Raw genomic sequence first — 24,958 nt, 5'->3', positions numbered from 1 at the left:
CACAGGGAGGACCAAGTTATGAAGAAAGGAAGTGAGACAGACATGGGCCCTACTCTCTGGGACCGCATTGCCTGGACAGCATTGAGGTGGACATTCACAAAGCCAGACATACAGACAACTGTAGCAAGTAATGAATAAAATAAATGCTTGCATTAAGCTTGAACATCTGCATAAAGTGACTGTCTGTATACAGACTGTGTAGGTCAAAATAGAAGGGGTGGAGAGGAAATTACATCTGTTCTAATCTCTCCAGGTTATCAAGTACCCAGTCTTCTAGACTGTGAGCCCGCCTTCTAGACTGTGAGCCCGCTGTTGGGTAGGGACCGTCTCTATATGTTGCCAACTTGTACTTCCCAAGCGCTTAGTACAGTGCTCTGCACACAGTAAGCGCTCAATAAATACGATTGAATGAATGAATGAAAGTACCCAAACCCACCAAAGTCCCCAGGGCATAACAATCCCAGAGTCCTCCAAGCCCAAGGATCTTAGGAAAACAGTAGCTAGGACTGCAAACTCAATCAGATGGACACCAAATCACCTCAACATACACTCACACAGGGATGGAGTGGGGTAGGGGACTTCCCTTTCCAGTTAACAATGAGATGACATCTGGAAGCGGTTTGGTCATTCATTCATTCATTCAATCATATTTATTGAGCACTTACTGTGTGCAGAGCACTGGACTAAGCACTTGGGAAGTATAAGTCGGCAACGTATAGAGACGGTTCCTACCCAACATGATGGAAGAGTGACCAGAGATCATGTGCCAAGTCCGGGATCTAGTAACTGAGGAGACAGGGAGTTGGCCACTTGTAATGGACAGCCTTGCTGCTTTCTGTACAAAGGTCTGAGGGCTGCCCTGAACTCGGGATTCTTCCAGGGAAACCTGACCCCATTTGATCCCACACTGGGCATGGGAAGATGATGTATGTCTCAGCCCTCCCTGCTGACAGCTTAGCATTGCCCCTCCTACCTCTATCCCTAGTTCCCCAAACATCTCCTGGGATAACAATCTCTCTGCAGATAGTTTCAAGCTCCTGTGATAAGAGGTCAGTAGGGGATTTGGGGACCCCCTGCTGTTTTTCACCACACTGCTTCTTTGTGCCTGAGACACAGAGGAAATGTAATCTGGGCAGGGAAGTGATAGGACTAGGTGAAACAGAGATGACAGCAGGAAGGATTAATGCCAGGCAGAAGGAAAGACTTCTCATCTATGCTCGGCACACAGTAAGCGCTCATTAAATACCACTGACTGATTGATGAGAGGAGCACTGGAATGGGTTATCTGAGGAAGCTCCTTCCTACAGAGCTTGAAAGACAACAGCTATCCATCATAAAATCAATATCCCCTCTGCTCCCCTCCAGGAAGCCTTCCCCAATTAATTCACAACACTTCAGTCACAGCAGCCCAACACCCACGCTTAGCACTTGTGTACTTTAATTCTGGTCCCACCTATCATGTATATTCATAGATTATTTATATATTTATCTGTACATTCAATTCTTTGTTCAGCTGTTTGGTCTTGGCATGTTGGTACTGCCTCCTGCTTTAGTCTTGTTCCTCCTCTGGCTTTCTCTCTCTGGAAGTAATTTTTGTCTGTCTCTCCCATTTGATTATAAACTCCTTGAAGGCAGGGAATGTGTGTCTTGTTACTGCTCGACTCTCCGAAGTGCTTAGTACAGTACATAGCTCCCAATAAACACCACTGATTGATGGATTGGCTGATCAGTGAGTCATGCCTGGAATCAGCGGGTTGGCTGAGATGACTGTATGGGGACCCTACCAGCCCAAGGCTATGCCAAAGGAAGATGAGCATACTGTCCCCTGGTAAAATAGACGCCCATGTTCCTAGGGGCCTGTTGGTCAGTTTGTCTGTCCCTGTCTGATCCCTGGCCACCACCCCACTCAGGACCCTACCAGACACCCAGTTCACGCCTCTGAGGTGAGGTTACTGGGATATTTATAGTTCCTTTCCCATACGTGGTCAGGCCCCGGCTCACAGCTCTGCTCCTGGCCCCCAGCCACGGTGTGAGCAAGCTGGGCCGGACAAACAAACAGGGCGGTCATGTCCGAGGATCCCCAACCCTCTCATAGGGGCAGACTGGGACTCATCTCCACACTTTCCTTTGGTCATTCGGCTTGATTGCAACCTCTCAGGCCTAGGCCGGCTAGTGCAGAGCTGGAGCTCAATACCAGCAAAATCACTGAGCTCCAGAATGCTTTGGGAGTGACTGGTCTGATGGAGTAAGGGCTCAGCTATGACTCTGACCAGCAACTGGCCTAGGACATGGGGCTGACATCCCTGGACAGCAGAGTCCTTTGCCTCTTTGTTCCTCTTCCAAGGGGTCAGTTTGGGAGAGAAGAAGGCTCACTGCCAAGGCCACCAAGAACCTGGTGGGAAGGTGGAGTAGGAGTCACATGTTCTGCTTCCTGAACCAATGTCCAATGCTGTTTCCGAGGTACTGGTAGCTAAGGATCTGTAGAGCAGAAAGCAGTGCTTCTTCCACTCCCCTGAAAAAGAGTCGCCCACTGTATGTCTCCATGGCAACAGACCAACCACTGTAAGAATGGGAGCATGAATGGGGCAGGAAGAGAGGAGAGAAATGAGGAAATACAGAGGCTGGGGTGGGGGGCAGAGAAACAGGAGAGTAAGAAGGGGAGAAGAGGAGAGGAAAAAAAAGAAGTGGAGGGAGCAGGATAATCCCAGGAGTTGATGGGGAACTCATTCATGGTTCTGGCTTTTAACAGCCCCTCCCCACCTCAAGCGAGAACAGGCACAGGAATAAACCAGAAACCTCAGACTTCCAGAAGATGTTGGTGTCATGATCAGACTGCCAGATGGCCCTCAAAGTCCTTGGCCTGGCTGAGACAGAGGAGCATGGCTCCAGGTTCAGATCCTCTCCACCAACTTGTAGCCCTGGATGTAGTGGATGGGTGGGCATGGATAAGAGCAGCCACTTCCCCTGGTTCAGCCGCCTGTTCACAAACTCATCAATAATCCAGGGTAGGTAACAGATGCTGCGCTGAGTACCTTAGTCACCTCACTCACTCCATGGGGAACCCAAGCTGACTGCCATCAATCTTTCACGCCAAGCTCCCAGGTCCAGCCCCCAGCTTCAGCTTGCTTCAGTTTCACATTCACAACTCACAACTATTCACACCCATTCTGTGTTCCAGAATGGACCACGGCCATCCAAGAGGAGAGGAGGTGGGCTGGGAGGGAAGACAGAGTGAAGCTGAGGGAGGGACACACAGATAGGCCAAGCAGGGCTATTGGGAGAATCGGGGAGGGGGAGATGGAGGAGGGACAGTGAAGGGAGAGGGAGAGGGCAGTTGACCATTCACTAGATCCCTGTAACATGCCAGATGCCCTGGCCAAACTTCCACCTCATCCCCAAGTCCAGAACATGAGAATCACTACTCTCATGGGCCAGTCTCCTCCAGAACAGCCCCATCTCTGATACCAGCATCCCTGAAGGCAAGGCATTTAGCTACAGAGGAGCTGGAAAACGGACATCCTGGGTTGAGGCCAGCCTCTCCACCACCTCCACTGAGGGCCAGTAAGCCCTCCTCTCCCTGTTGGAGGTACCAACTCAAGAAAAAAACCTTCCCCGGTTTTTTGGGTCACTTTGGTGTCACTTTGGATGCCAACTAGGCCCACTGCCCCTTGGGAATATGCCACTGGAACCCCTTCCCACACCCAACCCACACCCAATCCTAGATTCTCTGGGGCTTGCAGAGTAGTGATGGTAGCGATAGAAGTAGCAATAGTAATAGATCCAAGATTCAAGGCTCTCCAACATCTAGCCCCACCTTACCTATCTGCTCTCTTCTTCCACTATTCTCCAACACACTGTCTTCACTCCCCTCAGGACAACCTTTTAGGTGTATCTCGCTCACAACTCTCCCACCTCCATCCTTTCACTCACAGGTTTCCCCTGGTGTGGGAAATCCCTCCTCCCCAAATCCGACAGAGGTACGACTCTCACCAAGTTCAAAGCCCTTCTAAAATTCCACCTCCTCCAGCAAGCTTTCCCCAATTAACTCCCAATACATCAACAAAACACCCACCTCTAGTGCTTCCATACTTACACACTCCCCTCCAGCAGCATTTGGAAATATCAGCGAAATCAATTATTTATTTTGATTACTCAATTTGTAAATATTTCTATGTCTATCCCCCCGTTAAGGGTGTAAGCTTCTTGTGCACGGGGAACGTCTCATTTATCTGTTTTACTCTCTCATGTACTTAATTCAATAGTGCTCAAGTATTACACTATTTCTTGAGTGTGCACAGGGTGCAGTGCACTGTCCTAAGCTCTTCTTTAGTACAGAAACAGATAAGACACTCCCTCCCCACAAGGAGCTTACACTCTAAGGGCCCGTACTGACAAAGAGTAATCAGAATTAATAACTGAATATACACCTAAAGTAATTTAGTTAATCTCCGGGACCTCTCTCCCTCTCTTTTTTTTAAATGGTATTTGTTAAGCGCTATGTGTTGAACCCCTCTCAGGGTAGCACCTGGAGAATTTACGGTACTCTACCAGTCATGACTACAGGAGGGAGAGTGAATCAGAGGCATACCCATTCCATTCCTAGCATGGGCAGTGACTAGCGAGTGGCAGACAATCTGCTACAAGTCAAAACTCACCTGTGTTGGGCTGCAGCGACATGGGAGAGAGTCCAGGGCAGAGACTTGTTTACTGCACAGAAGGAGGCAACGGTAAACCACTTCCATATTTTTACCAAGAAAACTCTATGGATACACTACCAGAACAATTGCAGATGGAAGTGGGGAGTTCTGGAAGAGATGTGTCTATGGTGTCGCTATGGGTCAGACACGACTCAACAGCATAAGACAACAACACCGTGTTAAACACTGTTCCAAGTGCTGGGATAGGTTCAGGTTAATTAGGTAAGACGCAGTCTCTGTCCCGCATGGGGCTCACAGTCTAAGTAGGAGGGATTCATCCATCAAATCAATTAATCATATTTACTGAGTGCTTACTGTGTACAAAACACTGTACTAGATGCAGCAATGCAGAGTGGATAGAGCACAGGCCTGGGAGTCAGGAGGTCACGGGTTCTAATCCCTATTCCATCACTTGTCTGCTGTGTGACCTTGGGCAAGTCGCTTCACTTCTCTGCCTGTTACCTCATCTGTAAAATGGGAATCGAAATGGTGAGCCCCATGTAGGACAGGTACTGAATCCAACCCAACGTGCTAGTAACCACCCCAGTGCTTAGTACAGTGCTTGATACATAGTAAGTGCATAATGAATACCATAATTACTATTATCATTACTAAGTGTTTGAGAGAGTACAACTGAGTAAGTAGACACACTCCCTGCCCTCAAGGAGCTTACAATCTAGTGGTGAAGACAGACTTTAAAATAAATTGCAGATAGGGAAAGGAACAGAATATAAGAATTTGGACATAAATGCTGGGAGGGTGTAGGGTGGGGTGAGTAATAATAATAATAATGGCATTTATTAAGCACTTACTATGTGCAAAGCACTGTTCTAAGCGCTGGGGAGGTTACAAGGTGATCAGGTTGTCCCAAAGGGGGCTCACAGTCTTAATCCCCATTTTACAGATGAGGTAACTGAGGCACAGAGAAGTTAAGTGACTTGCCCAAAGTCACATAGCAGACAAATGGCGGAGCCGGGATTTGAACCCATCACCTCTGACTCCAAAGCCAATGCTCTTTCCATTGAGTCATGCTGCTTCCCAGTACCTAGGCAGAGATTGTTTCTACCAATTCTACTCTGCCTTCAAGGAGCTTATCATCCTAGAGGGGATGCCACAGGGAGCAACTCTGATTTCATCCTTCCAGGTCTTCTTCTGGGCTTCCCTCTGGGAGATGTCAGGACCCCACACTGTGCTAGAGCCCTTACACCTGTTCCATAGGCCAGTTGTAGCCCACTATCTTCCTTCCTGGGCATGTGGGGAGCATAAGAGGGCAGATGGTGGTGTGGCAGGAATGGGGAAGAAGGGATTGGATCTGGCGTCCAGACCCAGCCAAGATTACCTTTCGGTGAGCACAGTCCTTTCAAGGAATTCCCCAGCTCTGGTGGGCTTGAATTATTCACAGATCAGGAAAATGACTGCGCCTCCTAAACTAGAAAAGATGCCATGGCCAGCCTCCATCAGCCGGGTGGGGATAATGGAGATGACCTAGAGCTGTCCCACAGGGAGACACAGAAGGGAGTCTTCGGCTTTAGGCCTCAGATTCCTCACCACCCACCCTCTCAGTCCTTGGCCTGAACTCAGAACTGGGGAGAATCAGGTCTGGGAGCTGCTGAATCACAAGCCTGTCCCCTGGCCCCAAACTCACTTACCTTCACCTTTTCCTGTCAGCCCAGAAGACAGAGGAAACTCAGTTTTCTGGAGAGGGTAGCTGTGCAGGGATATAGATACGTGAGGCAGAAGAAGGCCTCTTCTCCCTGGTGTCCCTGAGGGCAATGCAACTTGAGAAACAGCATGACCTAGTGGAAAGAGTATGGGCCTGGAAGACAGAAGACCTGGGTTCTAATTTCGGCTCTGTCATGTGTATGCTGAGTGACCTTGGGCAAGTCCCTTAACTTATCTGTTGCTCAGTTACCTCATCTGTAAAATGGGGATTAAATAACAATAGCAATAATAATTATGGTCCTTGTTAAGTGCTTACTATGTGCCAAGCACCATTCTAAGCATCGGGGTAGATACAAATAAAGCAGGTCTCACATGGGGCTCACGTGGGACAGGGACTGTACTAAATCTGACCTAAATTGGCCTATCTATCCCAATGTTTAGTACAGTGCTTGGCAAATAGTAAGCATTTAACAAGTACCATTATTATTACTATTATTATTATTGTTAACATTATTTCACCCATCGCCCTACCCCCTGACAGACTGGACAGACAGGCTAGCTACAGACTACAGAGATCTAGGAGAGATTGCAGGTCAACCTGGGCAGGGGCAGGATGGAAAAGTGTTCTAGCCCACATTTCAATTCTGGAGCTACTCTCTCTTAGCCCAGCAGGAATACAGTCTCTCTTCCCTTGCAAGCCAGGGAACAGCAGTGGGGAGAGGAGAGAGATGGGGTGATGGAATGAACTTCAGTAAGGCCAGGCTGGGAGGGGTGCGAGTATCGGAGGGGGCTCATAACTCATCAGATACTAAACAATTGGGCCTTGCCTAGATTTTTTAAAAAAGTTATTTTTTAGATTAAAACTAGAAAGGCAGAAGACATGAGTTCCCATGAGGGCTGCTCTCTCCCCACTCCAGGCAGGAAGCTTTGGCTTCCCCAAATCCAGGGTTTTCCTTTTCCCACAGGGAAGGCGAAAGGCTGAATCACAAACTACCTCTTCCCCAACACCTTCCCCTGACATCCTGCCCCAGCTCTAGGCAAAGACACTGAGGACAGATTGCCTCTGGAGTCTGAGCAAAGTTTGATTTATAAGAAGGGGGTGGGAAAATTAATGTCAGCTCCTGGCTTTGCCAGCTCTGGGGACAAAACCTCCTCTCCTCCAGATCCCAACAGCCTCTGAGTCCTCAGGGTGGAGGGGTGGGGGGAGAGCAGAGGGCTAAGAGTAGGCAAATTGGGCTTTCTCAACCCAGCTTCAAGCAGTTGAAGGCTCCAAGCCCCAGGGCAAGGGGGGAAGTCTGCACCCTGCACCAGGAACTGGAAAGCCCCAGGCTCCCCAGTGGCATTTTTTGAGCACTTACTATGTGCTGGGCACTGTACTAAGCGCTGGGTTGGATACATGCAAATCAGGTTGGATACAGTCCCTGTTCCACATTGGGCTCACAGTCTCAACCCCCATTTTACAGATGAGGTAACCAAGATACAGAGAAGTGAAGTGACTTGCCCAAGGTCACACAAAGCAAACAAATGGAGGAGCCGGTATTAGAACCCATTACTCCCAAGCCCATGCACTATCCTCTAGGCCATGCTGCTTCCCCAGTGACAGGGACCGCTCACAGCACCCTGAAGATGAAGAGATGGGGAAAGAGTTGGGACCTACAGTCTGGGGAGGGATCAAGGAGGAAATGGCAGATCCCTGAAACTGAGTCAAAGCCAGATCCCTTAGGCATCTAAGGAGTCTCAGCTCTGGGCTGGGAGCCTGGACTCACAGGTTATTCCAGGGGAAATCTTGTCCCCTGTCTGGATTCCAGTTTCTCCATTTGGAAATTCGGGCAATCCTACAAAAGGGAGAAAGACATCTGCAAAGTCCAGAAGCTCTAGGAGAGAAGGGGACCCACCCCACCTAGGGCATAAGGGGGGCTTGCTCAGACTTACCCTTAGCTACTGGCACGGCATTTTCAAGGGGCATCTGCAGAGCCACAGATGCTGGGACAGAGGGAAAGACTGGTCAGGTTTGGCAGAGTGAGGCCAAAGACGGAGGTGGGAGGGAGTCTGACAGCCTGTTAGAAGGAAGGCCAACTTTCCCTGCCCCAGGACAACCAGCCCATCCCATCATGTAGAGGGAAACCACCCCAAGACCCCAGAAGGGCAAGTGGCCACTGGGTGGTTGCATTCCCCCTAAGGGAGACAGCTGGGGAAGCGCATGCGGTCAGACGGCTAAGTGGCAGCAACCAGAACATAATGGAATCTGACATCCTGGCAGCTGAGCTTAACCTGAGACAGAAAACTCGGAAGCTGCCCTGATGAGGATGATGGCTATTAGAGCTGGATGAATCCCTAGGGAATTTGAGGTTGGGGCAGTTGGCTGGGGTGAGGGCAGCTGAAAACAGACTGGAGAAATGCTCCTCATAAGACTTTTCCCCAACCCTGACCCTCCCTCCCTTTCTGACTGCCAGTTATTTAATAAATGGCTCTTTTGGAACCCAATTGATCCATCAGCATTACACGGTAGCTTGGACCCTCCTCAATCTCCCACCTCTGCCCAGCCACCCTGGCTCCAGCCATCCAGAAAACCCCTTCTGTATGAGCAGTAATGTTTTCTTTTCAGGTTTCTACAAAAAAAAATGGGGTTTGGGGTAAAGCCAGCTCAACATACCTCCCTCCCCCACCACGAACAGGAATGAGGAGCGAGCTACTTTACACAAAATGGGGCGGTAAAGCCTCTCTCTGCTTCCTACAATTATGGCATTCTTGTGTAACCACTTATTATGTGCTACATGCTGGGAAAGATACGTTATAACAATAATGGTATTTGTTAAGTGCTTACTATGTGCCAGGCACTGTACTAAGTGCTGAAGTGGATACAGGCATATCGGGTTGGACACAGTCCTTGTCCCACTTGGGTTCACAGTCTCAATCTCCATTTTACAGATGAGAGAACTGAGGGACAGAGAAGTAAAGTGACTTGCCCAAAATCACACAGCAGACAAGTAGCAGAGCTGGGATTAGAACCCTTGACCTTCTGAGTACCAAGCTTGTGCTCTATCCACTACACCATGTGTCCCTGCCCAAAGCTCACAATCTATCTTATCCCCAATTTTACAGATGAAGAAATTGAGGACCAGAGGGTTAAGTGACTTGTTCAGCGCCACACAGCAAGCCAGTGGCAGAGCTGGGATTCAAACCTCCTCCCCTGCCTTATCTTCCTAGTGGCAGAGGTGTCAGCTAGGAACTACTGCTCTCCTGTATCCCAGGTTCAGTTATATCCTGTGAGGCACAGGCCCAATTTGGGAAGGGAGGAATGAGGAAGAGAAGAGTGGGAAAGGAAGCCACCATTCCATTAAGCAGGCTTCTTTGTAGACACAGGATCACGATTCTTTTTTTCTTTTTTTTTTGGTGGGGGAGGTGGAGAGCCCTCAGCAGACTTCCCTCCACCTTTGGTATGATTCGGAGCTGTCTCCTGCCCAAACTATTAGAATTTCCTCTTTTCTGCGGCACAATCCCTGGGGCTACAAGACTGGGGAGGGGATTCCTACAAAGGTGAAACCAATCCTAACCTTGAGCAGTAATTCCCAGGTTCTCTTCCTTTAAACAGAGGATGTGCAGGGAACTCAGAGCCCAACCTAGGACTCTGGTCTAGATTCCTTAGGCTGGGCCTCTGTTTCTCAATCTGTGCAATGGGAAGGGGGGAGTGTTGTGGGGCCACGGGTGTGTGTGTGTGTGTGTAAAGATTGTTTGGTGGACACTCACCCACTGGACATGGACAAAGGGTGAGTGGGGGGATGACGCTGGTTAGTGACCGTCAGATTACATTTAATGAGAAGGAACCTAAGTGGACCCAGCAGTTAGAAGAAGCAGTGTGGCCAAGTGTGGCATGGGCTTGGGAGTCAGAAGGACCTGGGTTCTAATCCCAGTTCCACCACTTGTCTCCTGTGTGACCTTGGACAAGTCACTTCACTTCTCTGTGTCTCCTTTACTTCATCTGTGAAATGAGGATTAAGACCGTAAGCCCCATGTGGGACATGGATTTTGTCCAACCTGATTCGCTTGTATCTACCACAGCGCTCAGTACAGTGCTTGGCACATAGTGAGCGCTTAACAAATACCACTGAAAAAGTAAAAGGAAGATGTAGACTGTAAACTCAGTGTGGGCAGGGAATGTGTCACCAACTCTTTTATATTATACTCTCCCAAGCACTTAATACAGTGCTCTGTACACAGTAAGTGCTCAATAAATATGATTGATTAAGTTGGGTGGCTGGGCCCAGGGCCTCTTTTCCCACTCCCTGCACATACAGCCAAGCAGTGAATCATGAGTGTATCTAAAGGCTCTTCCCTGAGATCCTAGTTTCTGCCTTTGAGCCAGACTCTCTCTCTCCAGCAACTCTTCAGAGTGGAAAGTAAGCCTAGCTATGGGGGGGGGGTAGGGGTCGGGGGAGAGGAAGTCTCTAAACCTGGAGCTTTCTGATCCCTGTAAAACAGCTACCAAACTCCCCGATCTTGAATAACTGGGCTGGGGGTTTGGTACCTTCAGAGCTGGGAGTGTTTGTGCATGTGTGTGTGTTTGGGGGGGGAGGAAGAACAGGGGATTGGAGCTAGGAAGCTAGTAGGATTTGGAGGTGGAGCGGGGCTAAAGGCCAATGTAGCTCCCATGGAATCTCTCCTCCAACACGGTGTGTGTGCACCCAGAGATGTACAGCGTGGCTTAGTGGAAAGAGCACAGGCTTGGGAGTCAGAGGACATGGGTTCTAATCCCCGCTCTGCCACTTGTCTGCTGTGCGACCTTGGGTAAGCCACTTTACTTCTCTGGGCCTCGGTTACCTCATCTGTAAAGTGGGGATTAAGACTATGAGCCCCACATGGAACAACCTGATTACCTTGTATCTACTCCAGCGCTTCGAACAGTGCTTGACACACAGTAAGCGCTTAAATACCATTATTAATTACATATGCACACAGAGACATGTACAACCTTAGGGGCACAGATACATGTAAACTACTCACCAGGTACCCACAGATACACCTGCAGGGTCAGACACAAGTACAGATTGGGCCTTGGGCACATGAAGGTTGCCCAAGAGTAAAGGACGGAAAGGGAGGAAGGAAGAAGGGTGGGGGAGGGGAAGTGGGAGGGGCTCCGCTTCTGCCGGAGGGAGGAAGAGACCAGAGCATCTCCAGAGAGCAGCAACAATGGGGGAGGGGAAATGGAGGAACTACGGGTGGAGGCAGGGGCAAGGATCGGGGACGAGGAAGGAGAAGAAGGCACGAAGGGTACCGGATGAGGGCGGCGGCCCTGGAGAGAGATGTGGCCGCCCTCCCGGCCCCGAGGCAGCCGGCACAGACCGCTCCCCACTTCCTCAGAGACATCGGGCCTCCCCACCTCTCCCGGGGCAGCTCCCGTCTCCTCCAGCCATTCTCGCCCCCGGAGCAGGAGGGAGTCGAGGCCCAGGGTCCCACCGCCCTCTCACCGTGGATCCCTGTCTGGTGGGCCATGATCCACTGCGGCGTGGCTGGGCTCAGTTGGGCTCCGGAGGATGTGGCGCGGCGGGCACCGATAAAAACGGCAGTGTCGCCTTTCACTTGCTTCCCGGGCGGTGCCGCAGTTCCCTCCTCCGCACCGGCTTCCGGAGCCCCACCCTCTAGGGGGTGGAGTTGGGGCGGGGCTTTGGAACCGATTCCCTCGCCCCCTTCTCGACAACACCGGGCCTGGCCCCCGGAGCTCTTCTGCAGACCCTAACCTCGCTCGATCTCTTCGCCGTGAACAAGGCTCACGGGTGCGAGATGCTAGGTTTGAAGAGTATAGGATCCACCACTAATCTCCTCACTGTACCTCGCTCTCGCCTGTCCCGCCATCGACCCCCGGCCCACGTCATCCCCCGGGCCTGGAATGCCCTCCCTCTGCCCATCCGCCAAGCTAGCTCTCTTCCTCCCTTCAAGGCCCTGCTGAGAGGTCACCTCCTCCAGGAGGCCTTCCCAGACTGAGCGCCTTCTTTCCTCTCCCCCTCGTCCCCCTCTCCATCCCCCCGTCTTACCTCCTTCCCTTCCCCACAGCACCTGTATATATGTATATATGGTTGTACATATTTATTACTCTATTTATTTATTTATTTATTTATTTTACTTGTACATTTCTATCCTACTTATTTTATTTTGTTGGTATGTTTGGTTCTGTTCTCTGTCTCCCCCTTTTAGACTGTGAGCCCACTGTTGGGTAGGGACTGTCTCTATGTGATGCCAATTTGTACTTCCCAAGCGCTTAGTACAGTGCTCTGCACATAGTAAGCGCTCAATAAATACGATTGATTGATTGATTGATTGATAGGTGCGATGTGCATATATGACATACACATTCCACACACGCGATACCTCAATTTAATGTGCCCAGGGGGTTGGCATGTATGCTGCCAATAGGATACATATGATCAGTGCATGTGATACGTTATGTCTGTTACACTCACACTTGGTGTGTGACCAAGACGTGGGTGCTTCATGTGAGTTATTTGTAAAGAACATAGATATGTGCCGTATAGGCTGTGTTTAATGGAAAGAGCATGGGGCTGGAAGTCAGGAAACAGGGTTCTAGTTCTGGCTCGGCCCCTGGCCTGTTGCCTGACTTTGGACAAGTCTTTTAACCTTTGGGCTTCAGTTTCCTTAACTGTAAAATGGAGATACCAATAGCTGCCTCTTCCCGTCTCAGAGGGATGTCAGGAGGATAAAAAGAGAGAAATTATGTGAAAGTGCTTTGGGAAAAGTCGATGTGCTCTACAAATTCAAGTTAAAATGATTATGTGCAGCACAGGGGGAGAAGTAAAAACTCATACTAGAACAGAGGGCAGGGCCAATGGATTTAAGGGACCTGGCGCCACAGTCCCCAAACCGAACTGCAGGTCACATCCTAGCTGAAAGAGCTGGAGCTGCAGGACTGCTGGCCATCCCCATGCCAGAGCAGTCTTTGGAGCTGACAATAATGTCAAGTGCATGTCATATCTGCAGTTTGGGCCTTGGGCTGCAAACCTGGGTGGGGGTTGGCACTGCATTGAGCTAAAATCTGCTTCTTGGTACAACACAAGTACATCACTGAAAGGCAGTCCAACCCCCATGGCACTGTGGAGACCCTGGCTAAGCAGATCCGCTCTGCACCAAAATTTCCCTCCCTCCCCAACAAAACCATCTGCTTTGAAATCATTCAAGTTGGATCAGGCCTCATTCAGGACTGTTCCACCTTATTTCTACTGCTGGTTAGTCTGCATGTGACATATTCCTTGGCTTGCTGTTCCTCAAGTACAGGAGAGCTCTGTGGAGGGAGAAGGAAAAGGAACCTGGGATAGAACCAGAGACCATTCATTCAGTCAATCGTATTTATTAAGTGCTTACTGTGTGCAGAGCACTGTACTAGTAATAATGATGGTATTTGTTAAGCACTTACTATGTGCAAAGCACTGTTCTAACTAAGCACTTGGGAAAGTACAAAACACAATAAAGAATGGCAATCCCTGCCCACAATTAGCTCACAGTCTGGGGGGGAGAGACAGACATCAATACAAATAAACAAACATCCATATAAATAAATACAATTACAGATATATACATAAGTGCTCTGGGGTTGGGTGGGGGGGAAGAGTGGGAAGAAAAAGGGATGAAAGGGCCAATAGCACCATCCATGGGGGGCCAGTCCCATTTCCATATGGACTCCTGCCTTATGTGGTTTACTTAGCTCACTACCTGGTTTGTTGTCCCTAATTTATAGAGAGGGAAACTGACCCATAGTGGCTGTCCTGATTCCTGGCCCAGAAGTCTCGGTCTCTGCTGCCTAGTTGGGAAGTCTCAACACTGCAAAGGATGTGATGCTGATCTACAGCTCTGCAACTGGGTCCCGACTCATTCATTCATTCAATCGTATTTATTTAGCGCTTACTGTGTGCAGAACACTGTACTAAGCGCTTGGGAAGTACAAGTCAACAACACATAGAGATGGTCCCTACCCAACAATGGGCTCACAGTCTAGAAGGGGGAGACAGACAACAAAACAAAACATGTAGACAGGTGTCAAAACCATCAGAATAAATAGAATTATAGCAATATGTGCATTATTAATAAAATAGAGTAGTAAATATGTACAAGTAAAATAGAGTAATAAATATGTACAAATATATACAAATGCTGTGGGGGGGAGGAGGTTGGGGGGGGCAAAGGGGAAGGGAGGGGGAGAGGAGAAAGGGGGCTCAGTCCAGGAAGGCCTCCACTTCCCATCTGCAGAACTATCAATATGCAAAATCCATAAAGCCAAAGTCTAGGCTAAGAGGGCCAGGGCCCAGCCTGGACAATCAAATGATCAATCAATGGTACTTACTGAGAGCTTACTAGGTGCAGAGCACTGTACTAGCACCTGGTAAAGTACAATAGAATTAGTAGGCACATTCCTTGCCTATAATGAGCTTACAGTCCAGAGGGCAGTGAGAAGGAACTGGGTCCTCTGACCTTTGTTGAGATTTCTCTGCCTTTGCTTGCTTTAGGCCATCTGCAAGGTGTCACTACTCCCCAGAAAAGTCACAGCTAACAGCACCAAGGCAGCATGGTGTAGTGGATAGAGCACGGGCCTGGGAGTCAGAAGGTCATGGGTTCTAATCCTGCCTCCACCACTTGTCTGCTGTGTGACCTTGGACAAGTTACTTAACTTCTCTGTGCCTGTTATCTCATCTGTAAAAAATGGAGATTAAGAGTGTGAGCCCAATGTGGGACAGGGACTATGTCCAACCTGATTAACTTGTATCTACCCCAATGCTTAGAACAGTGTTTGGCACATAGTAAGCACTTAACGAGTATTATAATTATTATTAGGAAACCCAGCAGCTGCTCCCTTTTGCTTTCACCCCACCTCAGATTCCCCTCTTTACTCAACTTCTGCTGTTTCCTCCCTGCTCTCCCAGTGGAGGATCAGAGGAGAAATGGCTCTGTGTTCTTAGTTGGCTGGATTGTCTCTGGGTTCCTGGTTTAAATTCCTGATTTCTACTCCCAATTCTATGCATTTGTTCCGTATTTGTGTTAATCTTGCTTCCTCCATTATGTTGGAGGAGGTCTTGTCTTTAAAATTCCCCAGTAGTGCTCCGTCCATTGCTGTGCCCCAGTGGCAGCTCAATACATCTGCCATAATAATGCTGCGAAGATATTGGGTAGTTATGACTCTTGTGCATCTGTTAGGCTACTCAATATCCATTCCGCTGCTCCCATTGAGGAGTGGCAGTAGGGCCAGGAATAGATTAAATTCTAGGTAACACCCACAATTAGGGGATTAGAGGTGGAATCTGGTGTATGCAACTGAGAAGGGGCAATCAGAAAGGTAGGAGGAGAATCCTTCTTCCCTCTTTGATTCCAGAAGGAGAATCCCACCAGGTGTGGAGGAGGAAGGGGGGCATAAGGGGGACAACTGGGGGGGGGGCGGGAGGGGGATGGGACAGCTAGGGAGGGGGACTTCCAGTTCCCTAAGGAAATTCCTGGGTAGGCTTAGGCAAGTCACATAGAGGAAGCAGTTTTGGGTTCCTCCTCCTGCCTTTTCTTGAGTTTGTGGCTCCATGGAGCCAGCCCCCTTTCAAAGGGGGCCTCTTTGGATCCAGAGCCCCTGTTTTCCTCCCCTGAATGGGAGGCAGGATAGGCCAAGATCTAAGGAAAGGGCAAGTAACTAGCTAGAAGGTAGGAGACCTGGAACCTAGGGCAAAATTATGGAGCCAGGGTAGGGCAGTGGGGCCATTTGGGGGCAGGTGAGGAGCTATAGGCAGAGTTTGGGGATAGGCTGTGGCTAGGGGCTTGGGGTACGTGTCCGGATTAGGGGCCCTTGGGGAGGGAAGAAAGCAGGAGTGGTTAACGATTGGGCTAGGGACTGTGAGGGGGCAGGGTTAGAGGTTGGGGGCCGGGCTAGAGGCGGGGCTCAGATCGTAAATTGTTGACGGAAGCGGGCCGGGTTATTAGGATTCCAGTTGAAGCGCCGTTGTCGTGGTTTAGCCAGATCGATCTTTCGCTCGCTTGTTCCACGAGCAGGGCACACGATTCTATTCTGCTGTCGCCATTGCTTCCGGAGCCGCGGCGGCCTAGAAAAGGCCGGGAAAGGCCAGCCCCTTCGTCCCGGGCCCATGACCTCGGACTGGTTCCGGAAACGCTTCCTGGGGAAGACCGACCCGGGAGCTCGGGGACAGGAGCAGACGCCTGGCCGGGCCCCCACCCCGCCGCTTTACTGCAGGCCGAAGTTTCTGCGGGGCGTGGGCCTCGGGGCTCGGGAGCCTGGCCAGCGGCCCGTCTACTCTCCAGCCCGGGACCACCCGTTGCCCTGGCATACGGGATACGCCGAGTGAGTGCGCCTCCTCCTCCCCATCACCCCCCTCTCTCTCCATCTGCAGTCTCCCTTTCCACCCTTTAGTCTCTACCCCTTCCTCACCTCCTTCCTATTTCTTTCTCCCACCTTCCCCTTCCCATCCTCCCCTTTCTTCTATCACTCTTGTCCCGCCGCGCCTCTTTTACCCACATCCCCCCTCCGCCCCTTCCCCCCGTTCCCTTTCCCCCCGTTCCCTTTCCCCCCGTTCCTTTTCCCCCGTCGTCCCCTTTTCCCCCGTCGTCCCCTTTTCCCCCGTCGTCCCCCGGCCCCCCCCGTCGTCCCCCGGCCCCCCCGTCGTCCCCCGCCCCCCCCCGTCGTCCCCGTCGTCCCCGGCACCCCCCCCCCGTCGTCCCCGGCACCCCCCCCCGTCGTCCCCTGCCCCCCCCGTCCGTGGGTGAGTTATGGTGTAAGTGATGGATGATGTTTGTTTGTGGGGAAGACTGTATGTGGGTCTGAATAGTTTGCTTTTTTTATGCCGGCATAGCACATGACAGAAGGATATGGTGTTCTATTGATGGTTTTTAGTATGCTCGTATTCTCTCTTTTTTTCAAGTCTGGATGTTCTTGGTAGTGTAAGTCTTTGTGTCTATGGGTAAGGAAGTGTTTGTTAAAGTTTGTATGTGCATTCTTGTGTGTGTTTTGTGGTTCTTTGTTCCTTTGTGATTGTATCTGTATAGGAGAAAGTCAAAGTGGGGATGTTGGGCAGAGGCAAAACGTCTCTTCATCTATTTGGTGAGAAGGGACAGAAGTCTTTCACCCTCAGTCCCTAAAAGGTATCACAGAAAGGGACAAGGTTGGCACAATTCAGCATCACTTTGCCTCTGAAATGCAGCTCCCGGGGCAGATGTAGTACTGGCCTGGGTTGTGTGTTTTGTGTAGGAGGGGGTGACTTTGATGTGGGGGTGGGGATGGGGGTGGGTCATTTATGATATTATAGCCCCAGTGTTTGCAGGGTCATTAATGCAGAGAAGTCAGAGTTCAATGAAGACCAGGCAGTGTGTTGCCCGCTCTCAATCCGCCGCCAGGAGGGTGGTTCTGAAGAGGAGCAGGAATGGCTAATCCTGTGTCAAGAGGAGGTGAGTGTGGTTAGGAGAGGGATAAAGGAGGCAGGGAAGCTGAAGATGAAGGGAGGAATTATTATTATCATCATTATTATTTGCTTTCTATGTGGTAAGCACTATTCCAAGTGCTGGAATAGATATAAGAACATGATTGGACACAGCCCCTGTCCTGCTTGGGTCTTACAGTCTAAAACAGAAGGGAGAACAGGTATTTAATCCCCATTTGACAGATGAGGAAACTGAGGCACAGCGGTGTTCAGTGACTTGCCCAAGGTCACCCAACAGGCAGTTGGTAGAGTCAGGATTAGAACCCAGGCCCTCTGACTCCCAGGCCCATGCCATTTCCAAAAGGAAGTTGAGGGGTTGTAACTACTTGGATTCCCCCTTGAGTCCTCTTTGCCCCTTCTAAGGAACGATAAAGAGGCATGGGACTGGACAATCAATTGTATTTATTGAGTGCTTACTGCATGCAGAGCACTTTTCTAAGTGCTTGGGTCAGACCTGTGCAACAGAGTTGATAAACATCATTCTCTGCCCACAAGGAGCTTAAAATCTAAAGGGGGAGACAGCCATTAAAAGAAATTTCAGATATGATCCTATGTGCTTTGGGGTTGAGAGTGGGATGAATAACAAGTGGTTAAAGGGTACAGATCCAAGTACATAGGCAACACAGAAGGGTGAGGGAGTAGGGGAGGTGAGGATTTAGTGACAGGAAGGCCTCTTGGAGGTGTGACTCATAAGGCTTTGGTGTTGGGGAGAGGGGTGGTCTGTTGTACATGTATGGGGGACACATTGACTTCTGATTCCTTCTGTCCCGTTGGGCCAGGGTGCCTCCTGGTACTCTCTCAGGGGCCATCCCACCCCTATCTCTTAGCTACCCAAAATACTTCAAGGTGATCTGCTTCTTCTGTTGACCCAAAGTGAAGTTTTGGGCTCTCTCTCCAGCACTCTTTCCCCAATTATGTGCATGGTATGAGGGCACAGGCATCTTGGAGATAATAATAATAATAATAACAATGATGGTATTTAAGTGCTTACTATGTGCGAAGCAATGTTCTAAGCGCTGGAGATGGTAGAAAGAGATGTGTCCCCTTTCTCTGTACTCTTCTTCTCCCTCCCCCCCATCCCACCTCAATCAATCGTATTTATTGAGTGCTTACTGTGTGCAGAGCACTGTACTAAGCGCTTGGGAAGTACAAGTTGGCAACATATAGAAACAGTCCCTACCCAACAGTGGGCTCAGCTCTCTTGTCTCCTTTGTCTTCCTCAGTTCATGACTGGCTATTATTGGGCACTGTTTGATGGCCATGGGGGCCCAGCTGCTGCCATCCTTGCCTCCAACTATCTGCACACCTGCATTCGGCAGAAGCTGGAGGCTGTGGTGGAGGGTGTCCTGGCTACCCAACCCCCCATGCACCTGAGTGGCCACCCGATCTGCCCCAGTGACCCACAGTTCGTGGAGGAGAAACACATAAGGCCTGAGGATGTGGTGGTAGGAGCACTGGAAAGTGCATTCCAGGAATGTGTGAGTAAAGGAGCCCTGCATCCACCTCCCACCCCAGCCTACCTGCTCACTTCCTGCCCTGCCTGTTATCTCTGCTGCTCCCTGCTCTTTGAAGGGCATTGCAGGCATTCCCCTCCTTGAGCCTCCTTGCCAGCAGTCCCAGGACTGTGTTCCTGCTGGGAGGCACGACTCCAGGGATCCCAGCCCTCCAAATTATCCGTGGGTGGGGGGAAGTTGGCTCCAGCATGGGTAAAGCCTGGGTTGTTTTAGTTGAGCAGTCACTGCCTCATTGTGGGTCCCAGGAAGGTTTTGTGTCCATCCCAGGTGCTTGTTGGAACTGGAATGGTTTGCCCCAACAGGATGAGGTGATTGGCCAAGAGATGGAAACCATGGGCCAATCAGGTGGCTGCACAGCCCTGGCCGCCCTTTACCTCCAGGGGAAGCTGTATGTGGCCAATGCAGGGGATAGCAGGTGAGTGGAAGAGAGAAAAGGGAAAGATCAATAGGGTAATTGGTGGGGTTCTTCCAGTCTGAGCCTGACATCAGAGGTGTCCGCCTCACTGTAGGGGAGTTGGGGAATTCACCCAGCCATCAGGTGGGAAAGGCCTGTCCTCCATACCTTACTCTCCTCCACACCCCATCCTTCTTCACCCACCCTCCCAGGGCCATCTTGGTGCAGAAGCATGGGTTCATGCCCCTGAGCTCAGAATTCACTCCTGAGACCGAGAGGCAGAGGATCCAGTATTTGGTGAGTGCCTGGGGGGATGTTGCTCCCTCTCACTGGGAGTCAGAAGAACAGGTGGGTTTCAAAGTTTCACTCCCCTGCTGGGTATTGCCCACTCCTTTCTGTGCCCAACACTTTCATGGGAAGGGGGCTAAGGCACAGGGAAACTAGTGAATAACTTCAGAAGGTTTGGGGAGGCTGGGCTGGGTTGGGTGGGGGCTTGGATGAGGAGGCACTAGGGCCTGGAGGAGACTTTCTTCTTGATCCCGTCTGTCTTGTTTGGTCTCCCTGCCCAGGCCTTTGTCCACCCTAAGCTCCTGGCAGATGAGTTTACACGACTGGAGTTTCCCCGGAGACTGAAGGGGGATGACGTGGGTCAGAAGGTCCTGTACCGGGACTATGGGATGACAGGCTGGTGAGAGACAAGCTGGGCCCCCACATTCTGGGTGATACTTCCCTGTGTGAGGCCAGGAAGTTGGCAAGAGGATGGTCCCAGAAGGACCATGGGAGAGAGATTGGAGTCCAAGGAGGGTCCTAAGCAGCAATGCTTAGGGTGGTTGTGGGGTGGGAAGAGAGCTGTGGGTTTGGGAGGCAGTGGGCAACGGATCCACCTCACCTGCTTCCAGAAGCCCATTGGTGATGGGTCACCTGACTTTGAGGAACATTGCAAGTCAGAAGCCTGTCTGAGGCTACCAGGCTGAAGCTGTGTTTGCTGTAGGGGCTACAAGCGTGTGGAGAAGGCTGACCTCAAATACCCGCTGGTGCACGGGCAGGGCAGGCAGGTGAGCATTTGGGATTGGGGGACCCATTCCAGACCCAAAGCAGTCTCCCGGGCCCTGCAGGGGGAGGGAGAGAATCCCACAGGGAAGGGAAAGGCTCACCCTACCTTATTCTTGCTTACCCTTTTTTGCCATGCCCTGCTGACGCTGGGCAGAGGTGCTGGTGCCCAGGAAGGTGCAAAGTTCTGGTGAAATTGGAGTTGGTCACTACTGTCCTTCATGCCCCTTGGCCCAATACAGGACGTCCACATCTGTCCATTGACTTTTCCCTATCAGGTTTCAAGTACAACCCACTTTCTGCCCATTGAGGTACAACAGGAGCTGTCTCTTGGCTGTTTGCTACCTCCTGGGCTGCGTGGAGTCACTGAGGTCTCATAATGCCATGTTTCTTCCCACCCAGGCTCGTTTGCTAGGCACGCTGGCTGTGACCCGCGGCCTGGGAGACCATCAACTGAAAGTCTTAGACACGGACATTGAGGTCAAACCCTTCCTGTCATCCATTCCCCAGGTGAGCAAGTGAGGGAGAGGAGCTAAGGCTTTAGCCCTGTTACAAAAGAAACCTGAACTGGTGATTCCCAAATGACAGATGTGCATGCATTTATTGTTCTGCGTTTTAGTTTGCATATGATTCATTTACCATCACAATGTGTCAGAAAGTCTCTTTCCCTTTGAGCCCCAATTCCTTTCTCTTCCTGTGATTCCAGCCATGCTATGTCTTTGGGGGCTAGGCCCAGTCAAGAAGAATAAGGGTTCGGGCCAGCGTGGGTGCACTCAGGGGGATGGGTGTTATTGAGTCACCAAGTTTGCAACTCTGGTCAGTGGGCCTAGGTAGAGGGAAATTTAAGGGGGCTCCTGCTGTATGACCTTGGGCAAGTCACTTCACTTCTCTGTGCCTCAGTTACCTCATCTGTAAAACGGGGATTGAGACTGTGAGCCCCACATGGGAGAAGGGACTGTGTCCATCCTGATTTGCTTGTATCAACTCCAGTGCTTAGTCCAGTGCCTGGCACATAGTAAGCACTTAACAAATATGATAATAACTATGACCACAGGTACAGGTGATGGACCTGGAGCTGCCCAGTGTTGGGAAAGATGACATCATCATCATGGCAACAGATGGTCTGTGGGACATCCTGTCCAGTGAGCAGGTGGCCCAGGTGGCCCGGAGTTTCCTCCAAGAGAACAAAGGAGATCCCTACAGGTAGTGGGGTGGGATGGGGCTAGGCAGCAGGGTTACTCTCCTCTTAGGTGGTGGCTAGCCAGGGAAGGTAGGGTATGGGATGGGATAAGGGTGGGGAGAGTTTCTTCTTTCTGGCCCCCTAACCAGTTTCATGAGGGGGATGGTTGCTGCTTCCCCACAGAAGGGGCTACTTTCTACCTCTTTCCACAAACACCCTTCCCAAGGCCTAGACTCTGCCCAAGACAAGCATCCATCTCAGTGTCAGGGATCCCCACACATGTTTCCCTTCCCTTTTGGCCTCCCCTTTCCCAAGTAGTCCCCAGTTCCTAGTCCTTCCCACATCCAAATTTCTCCTCCTCCACCCCCTTTCTTCCCTCCCTCACTGATTCCTCCCCCAACCTCTATAGCAGCATCTTCAGGCCCTGAGGGTCCTGTAGGAACCAGGATTCCCTTTACTCCGTTCAGCAAGGGCATGACTACTACATAGCTCTCAGCCATCATCCCCCGAGGCTAGGTACATCAACTCTGCTTCTGCTTTTCTTCTTGGGGCTGGTGAGTTGGGACTGTAGTACAGCCCCCAGGTGCTTGTCCTGGCACAGTCACTTTCTGAGTGGGATTGCCTTCTCCTCCTTAGGTTCTCGGAGCTAGCCCAGGCCCTGATTTACCAGACACAAGGAAAGGAGACTATTCCCCAGGGCACTTTGGACAGGGAAAGGCTGGTATCATATGATGATGTCTCCGTGTTTGTGATCCCTCTGCACAAAATGGAAAGAGGGAATGGAGGATCCTGAGGACTTCGGGTTCAGTGATAAATTGGTCCATGATACGGGAAAGCGCGTGTATATATACCGCCTCCCCCCCCCCCCCCCCCCCCCCCCGCCACCCCAATACTGAAATATTTAGCTTAGTGTTCTGTCTCCAGCAGTGGCGAAAAGATCCTTAGAGAGGGCCATAGCCAGGTCATGGACGGGGCCAGAGCTGAATTACACCCTCCCAAGGATTCACAGGCCCAATCTGAAGATAGTAGGAGGGACTTCTATGGGTTGCAGGAGGGAGAAGTGTGTACTGGAAACCCAAAGAAACTGGTAAGAGGGCAAGGAGTACCCTTCCCCTTACAGTGGTGACTGTGCCCAGGCCCTCTCCTGGGGTCTTTGCTAATTCACACCCGCTCCCATTTGTCTATGGGAACTGCATGAACAGACTTTTCTGAAAGGCTCAGGAGACCTGGAAGAGCAGGAGGCCCTACTCAATCAATCAATCAATCGTATTTATTGAGTGCTTACTGTGTGCAGAGCACTGTACTAAGCTCTTGGGAAGTACAAGTTGGCAACATATAGAGACAGTCCCTACCCAACAGTAGGCTCACCCTTAGCAGCTCCATCAGTGACCAACTGCATCCCAGTATGCAGTGGCCTTAGACAGACTACCTGTTAATTTGCATATATTTTTGTATGTCAGCATTGATAACACTGTCTAATCTTAAACTATTTTTAAGTTCATATTTTATTTTGGCATCTTTATTTTGGTGTGGTGTAATGGGAAAAGCACAGGCCTGGAACTCAGGAGACCTGGATTCTAATCCTGGTTCTGCCACATGTCTGCTCTGTGACCTCAGACAAGTCATTTCACTTCTCTGTGCTTCAGTTGCCTCATCTGCAAAATGAGTATTAAATTCTCCTTCCTCTGACATAGACTCTGAGCCCCTTTTTGGGACAGGGATCAGGTCCAACCTGGTTATCTTCTTTCTACCCCAGAACTTGGAATAGTGCTTGACACCTAATAAATGCTTAACAAATACTATATTATTATCATTATTTTAATCTCCTTTCCATTGTGCCTCCCCTTCTCCATTTGAAGGGGGCTCGGTGATGGGGAGACACAGAGCCTGAGAGAAGAGCAGGGTGAGAGTCACTGGAAGCCTTGACTGGGTGATAAGGGGACTGGAACCCTAGGAGGATTAGTCTAGGGGCAAATTTTGGGGAGAGCACATGGCCCTATTATTTTTGAGTTGCTCACCACCCTCTACCCCCCCCCCCCCCCCCCCCCCGCCCCCAATTCCCCTTTTCTCTAGCCTTCCCAGTCTTGTATCTGTTCCAGGACTTAGTGCAAAGCAAGCACTTAATAAACACCGCTATTATTAATGGAGCAAGGGCTATTGCTCCTCTACCTCTTCCCCAACACTGACTGGCCTTAGTCCTTTCTTTCAGCCTTGCCTGGGGTCCCTCCATTAGGTAACTTAGAAAAAACAGGGGAGAGTAGAGAGCCTCCCCACTTCACCCAAGACCAGCTGGAGCATATCTGCTGTGCATCTAACTGTCATAAGGAGGCCCAGGCAGGGGCATTACTGTCTTGGAGAAATAGCATTGAGCCTGGGGGCCAGAGACCTGAGTTCTGGCTTGAGCCATGCCCACAACACCAGACACTGCCTTTCTGGGAAGAAGAGGGTTTGCCCTCCCTCACCCCCTCTTCCTGCTCTTTTGCTCCATCATGTGCTTTGAAGTCATCAGAAGAAAGGAGCTGTACCAGTATGACTGGCCTCTTCCTTGCCTTTCCATCAATAAAGATGCCAATGATTAACTCATACTTGGGTGGTGGCAGCAGAGTCTGACCCCCTCAATCTAACTCTGGGATGGAGCATTCCCCTTCTCCCTCCTACCCCCCAGTAATGCCTAGCTCCTGGGGTGCTGGCCCACCCAGGATCTAGAAGGGGAGCCACAGAGAGTGAGGAGGATTTTGATCGGCCCTGAACGTATGCCCCACCTCCCTCCCTACCCCAAGCCCTCCCCTCCAACACACATAACACACACACCCACTCCACCCCACCCAGCCATCTTTCAAGAATGTACCACAATAGAGCTTCAGTTCTGATAGGAGAGAGTGCCAGGGATGGTTAACTCCTTGACTGTATAAATCACCCCATTGCTTGTCTGTGTGTCTGTTTCGCTGGGGGCTGACAGGAGCCTGGGAAGACAGCTGGAACATAGGCAGGAT

The 24,958-nt window shown here is 50.6% G+C and overlaps 2 protein-coding genes across 2 annotated transcripts in view; one reads left to right on the top strand and one right to left on the bottom strand.

Moving 5' to 3' along the window:
• TWF2 (twinfilin actin binding protein 2) overlaps positions 1–11,956 on the bottom strand; it is a 47,284-nt gene extending 35,328 nt beyond the window's left edge. The window contains exon 1 of the mRNA XM_038772845.1: positions 11,825–11,956. Coding sequence (XP_038628773.1) covers positions 11,825–11,849 — 25 coding nt within the window. The 5' untranslated portion in view covers positions 11,850–11,956. The remainder of the gene's footprint in view (positions 1–11,824) is intronic.
• Positions 11,957–16,340: 4,384 nt separating this feature from the next.
• Positions 16,341–22,823, top strand: PPM1M (protein phosphatase, Mg2+/Mn2+ dependent 1M). The gene is made up of 10 exons (XM_038772828.1): positions 16,341–16,695; positions 17,672–17,795; positions 19,051–19,305; positions 19,644–19,756; positions 19,948–20,032; positions 20,305–20,423; positions 20,727–20,790; positions 21,188–21,295; positions 21,840–21,988; positions 22,602–22,823. The coding sequence occupies exons 1-10, from the start codon at positions 16,481–16,483 to the stop codon at positions 22,756–22,758; spliced, it is 1,389 nt and encodes a 462-aa protein (XP_038628756.1). The 5' UTR covers positions 16,341–16,480; the 3' UTR covers positions 22,759–22,823.
• The last annotated feature ends 2,135 nt before the right edge of the window (positions 22,824–24,958 follow it).

This window comes from Tachyglossus aculeatus, chromosome X1 (assembly GCF_015852505.1).
Source record: "Tachyglossus aculeatus isolate mTacAcu1 chromosome X1, mTacAcu1.pri, whole genome shotgun sequence".
NCBI classification, from domain to species: Eukaryota; Metazoa; Chordata; class Mammalia; order Monotremata; family Tachyglossidae; genus Tachyglossus; species Tachyglossus aculeatus.
Note: the sequence above shows the minus strand (reverse complement) of the source record. Positions and strands in the feature narration are given on the sequence as shown.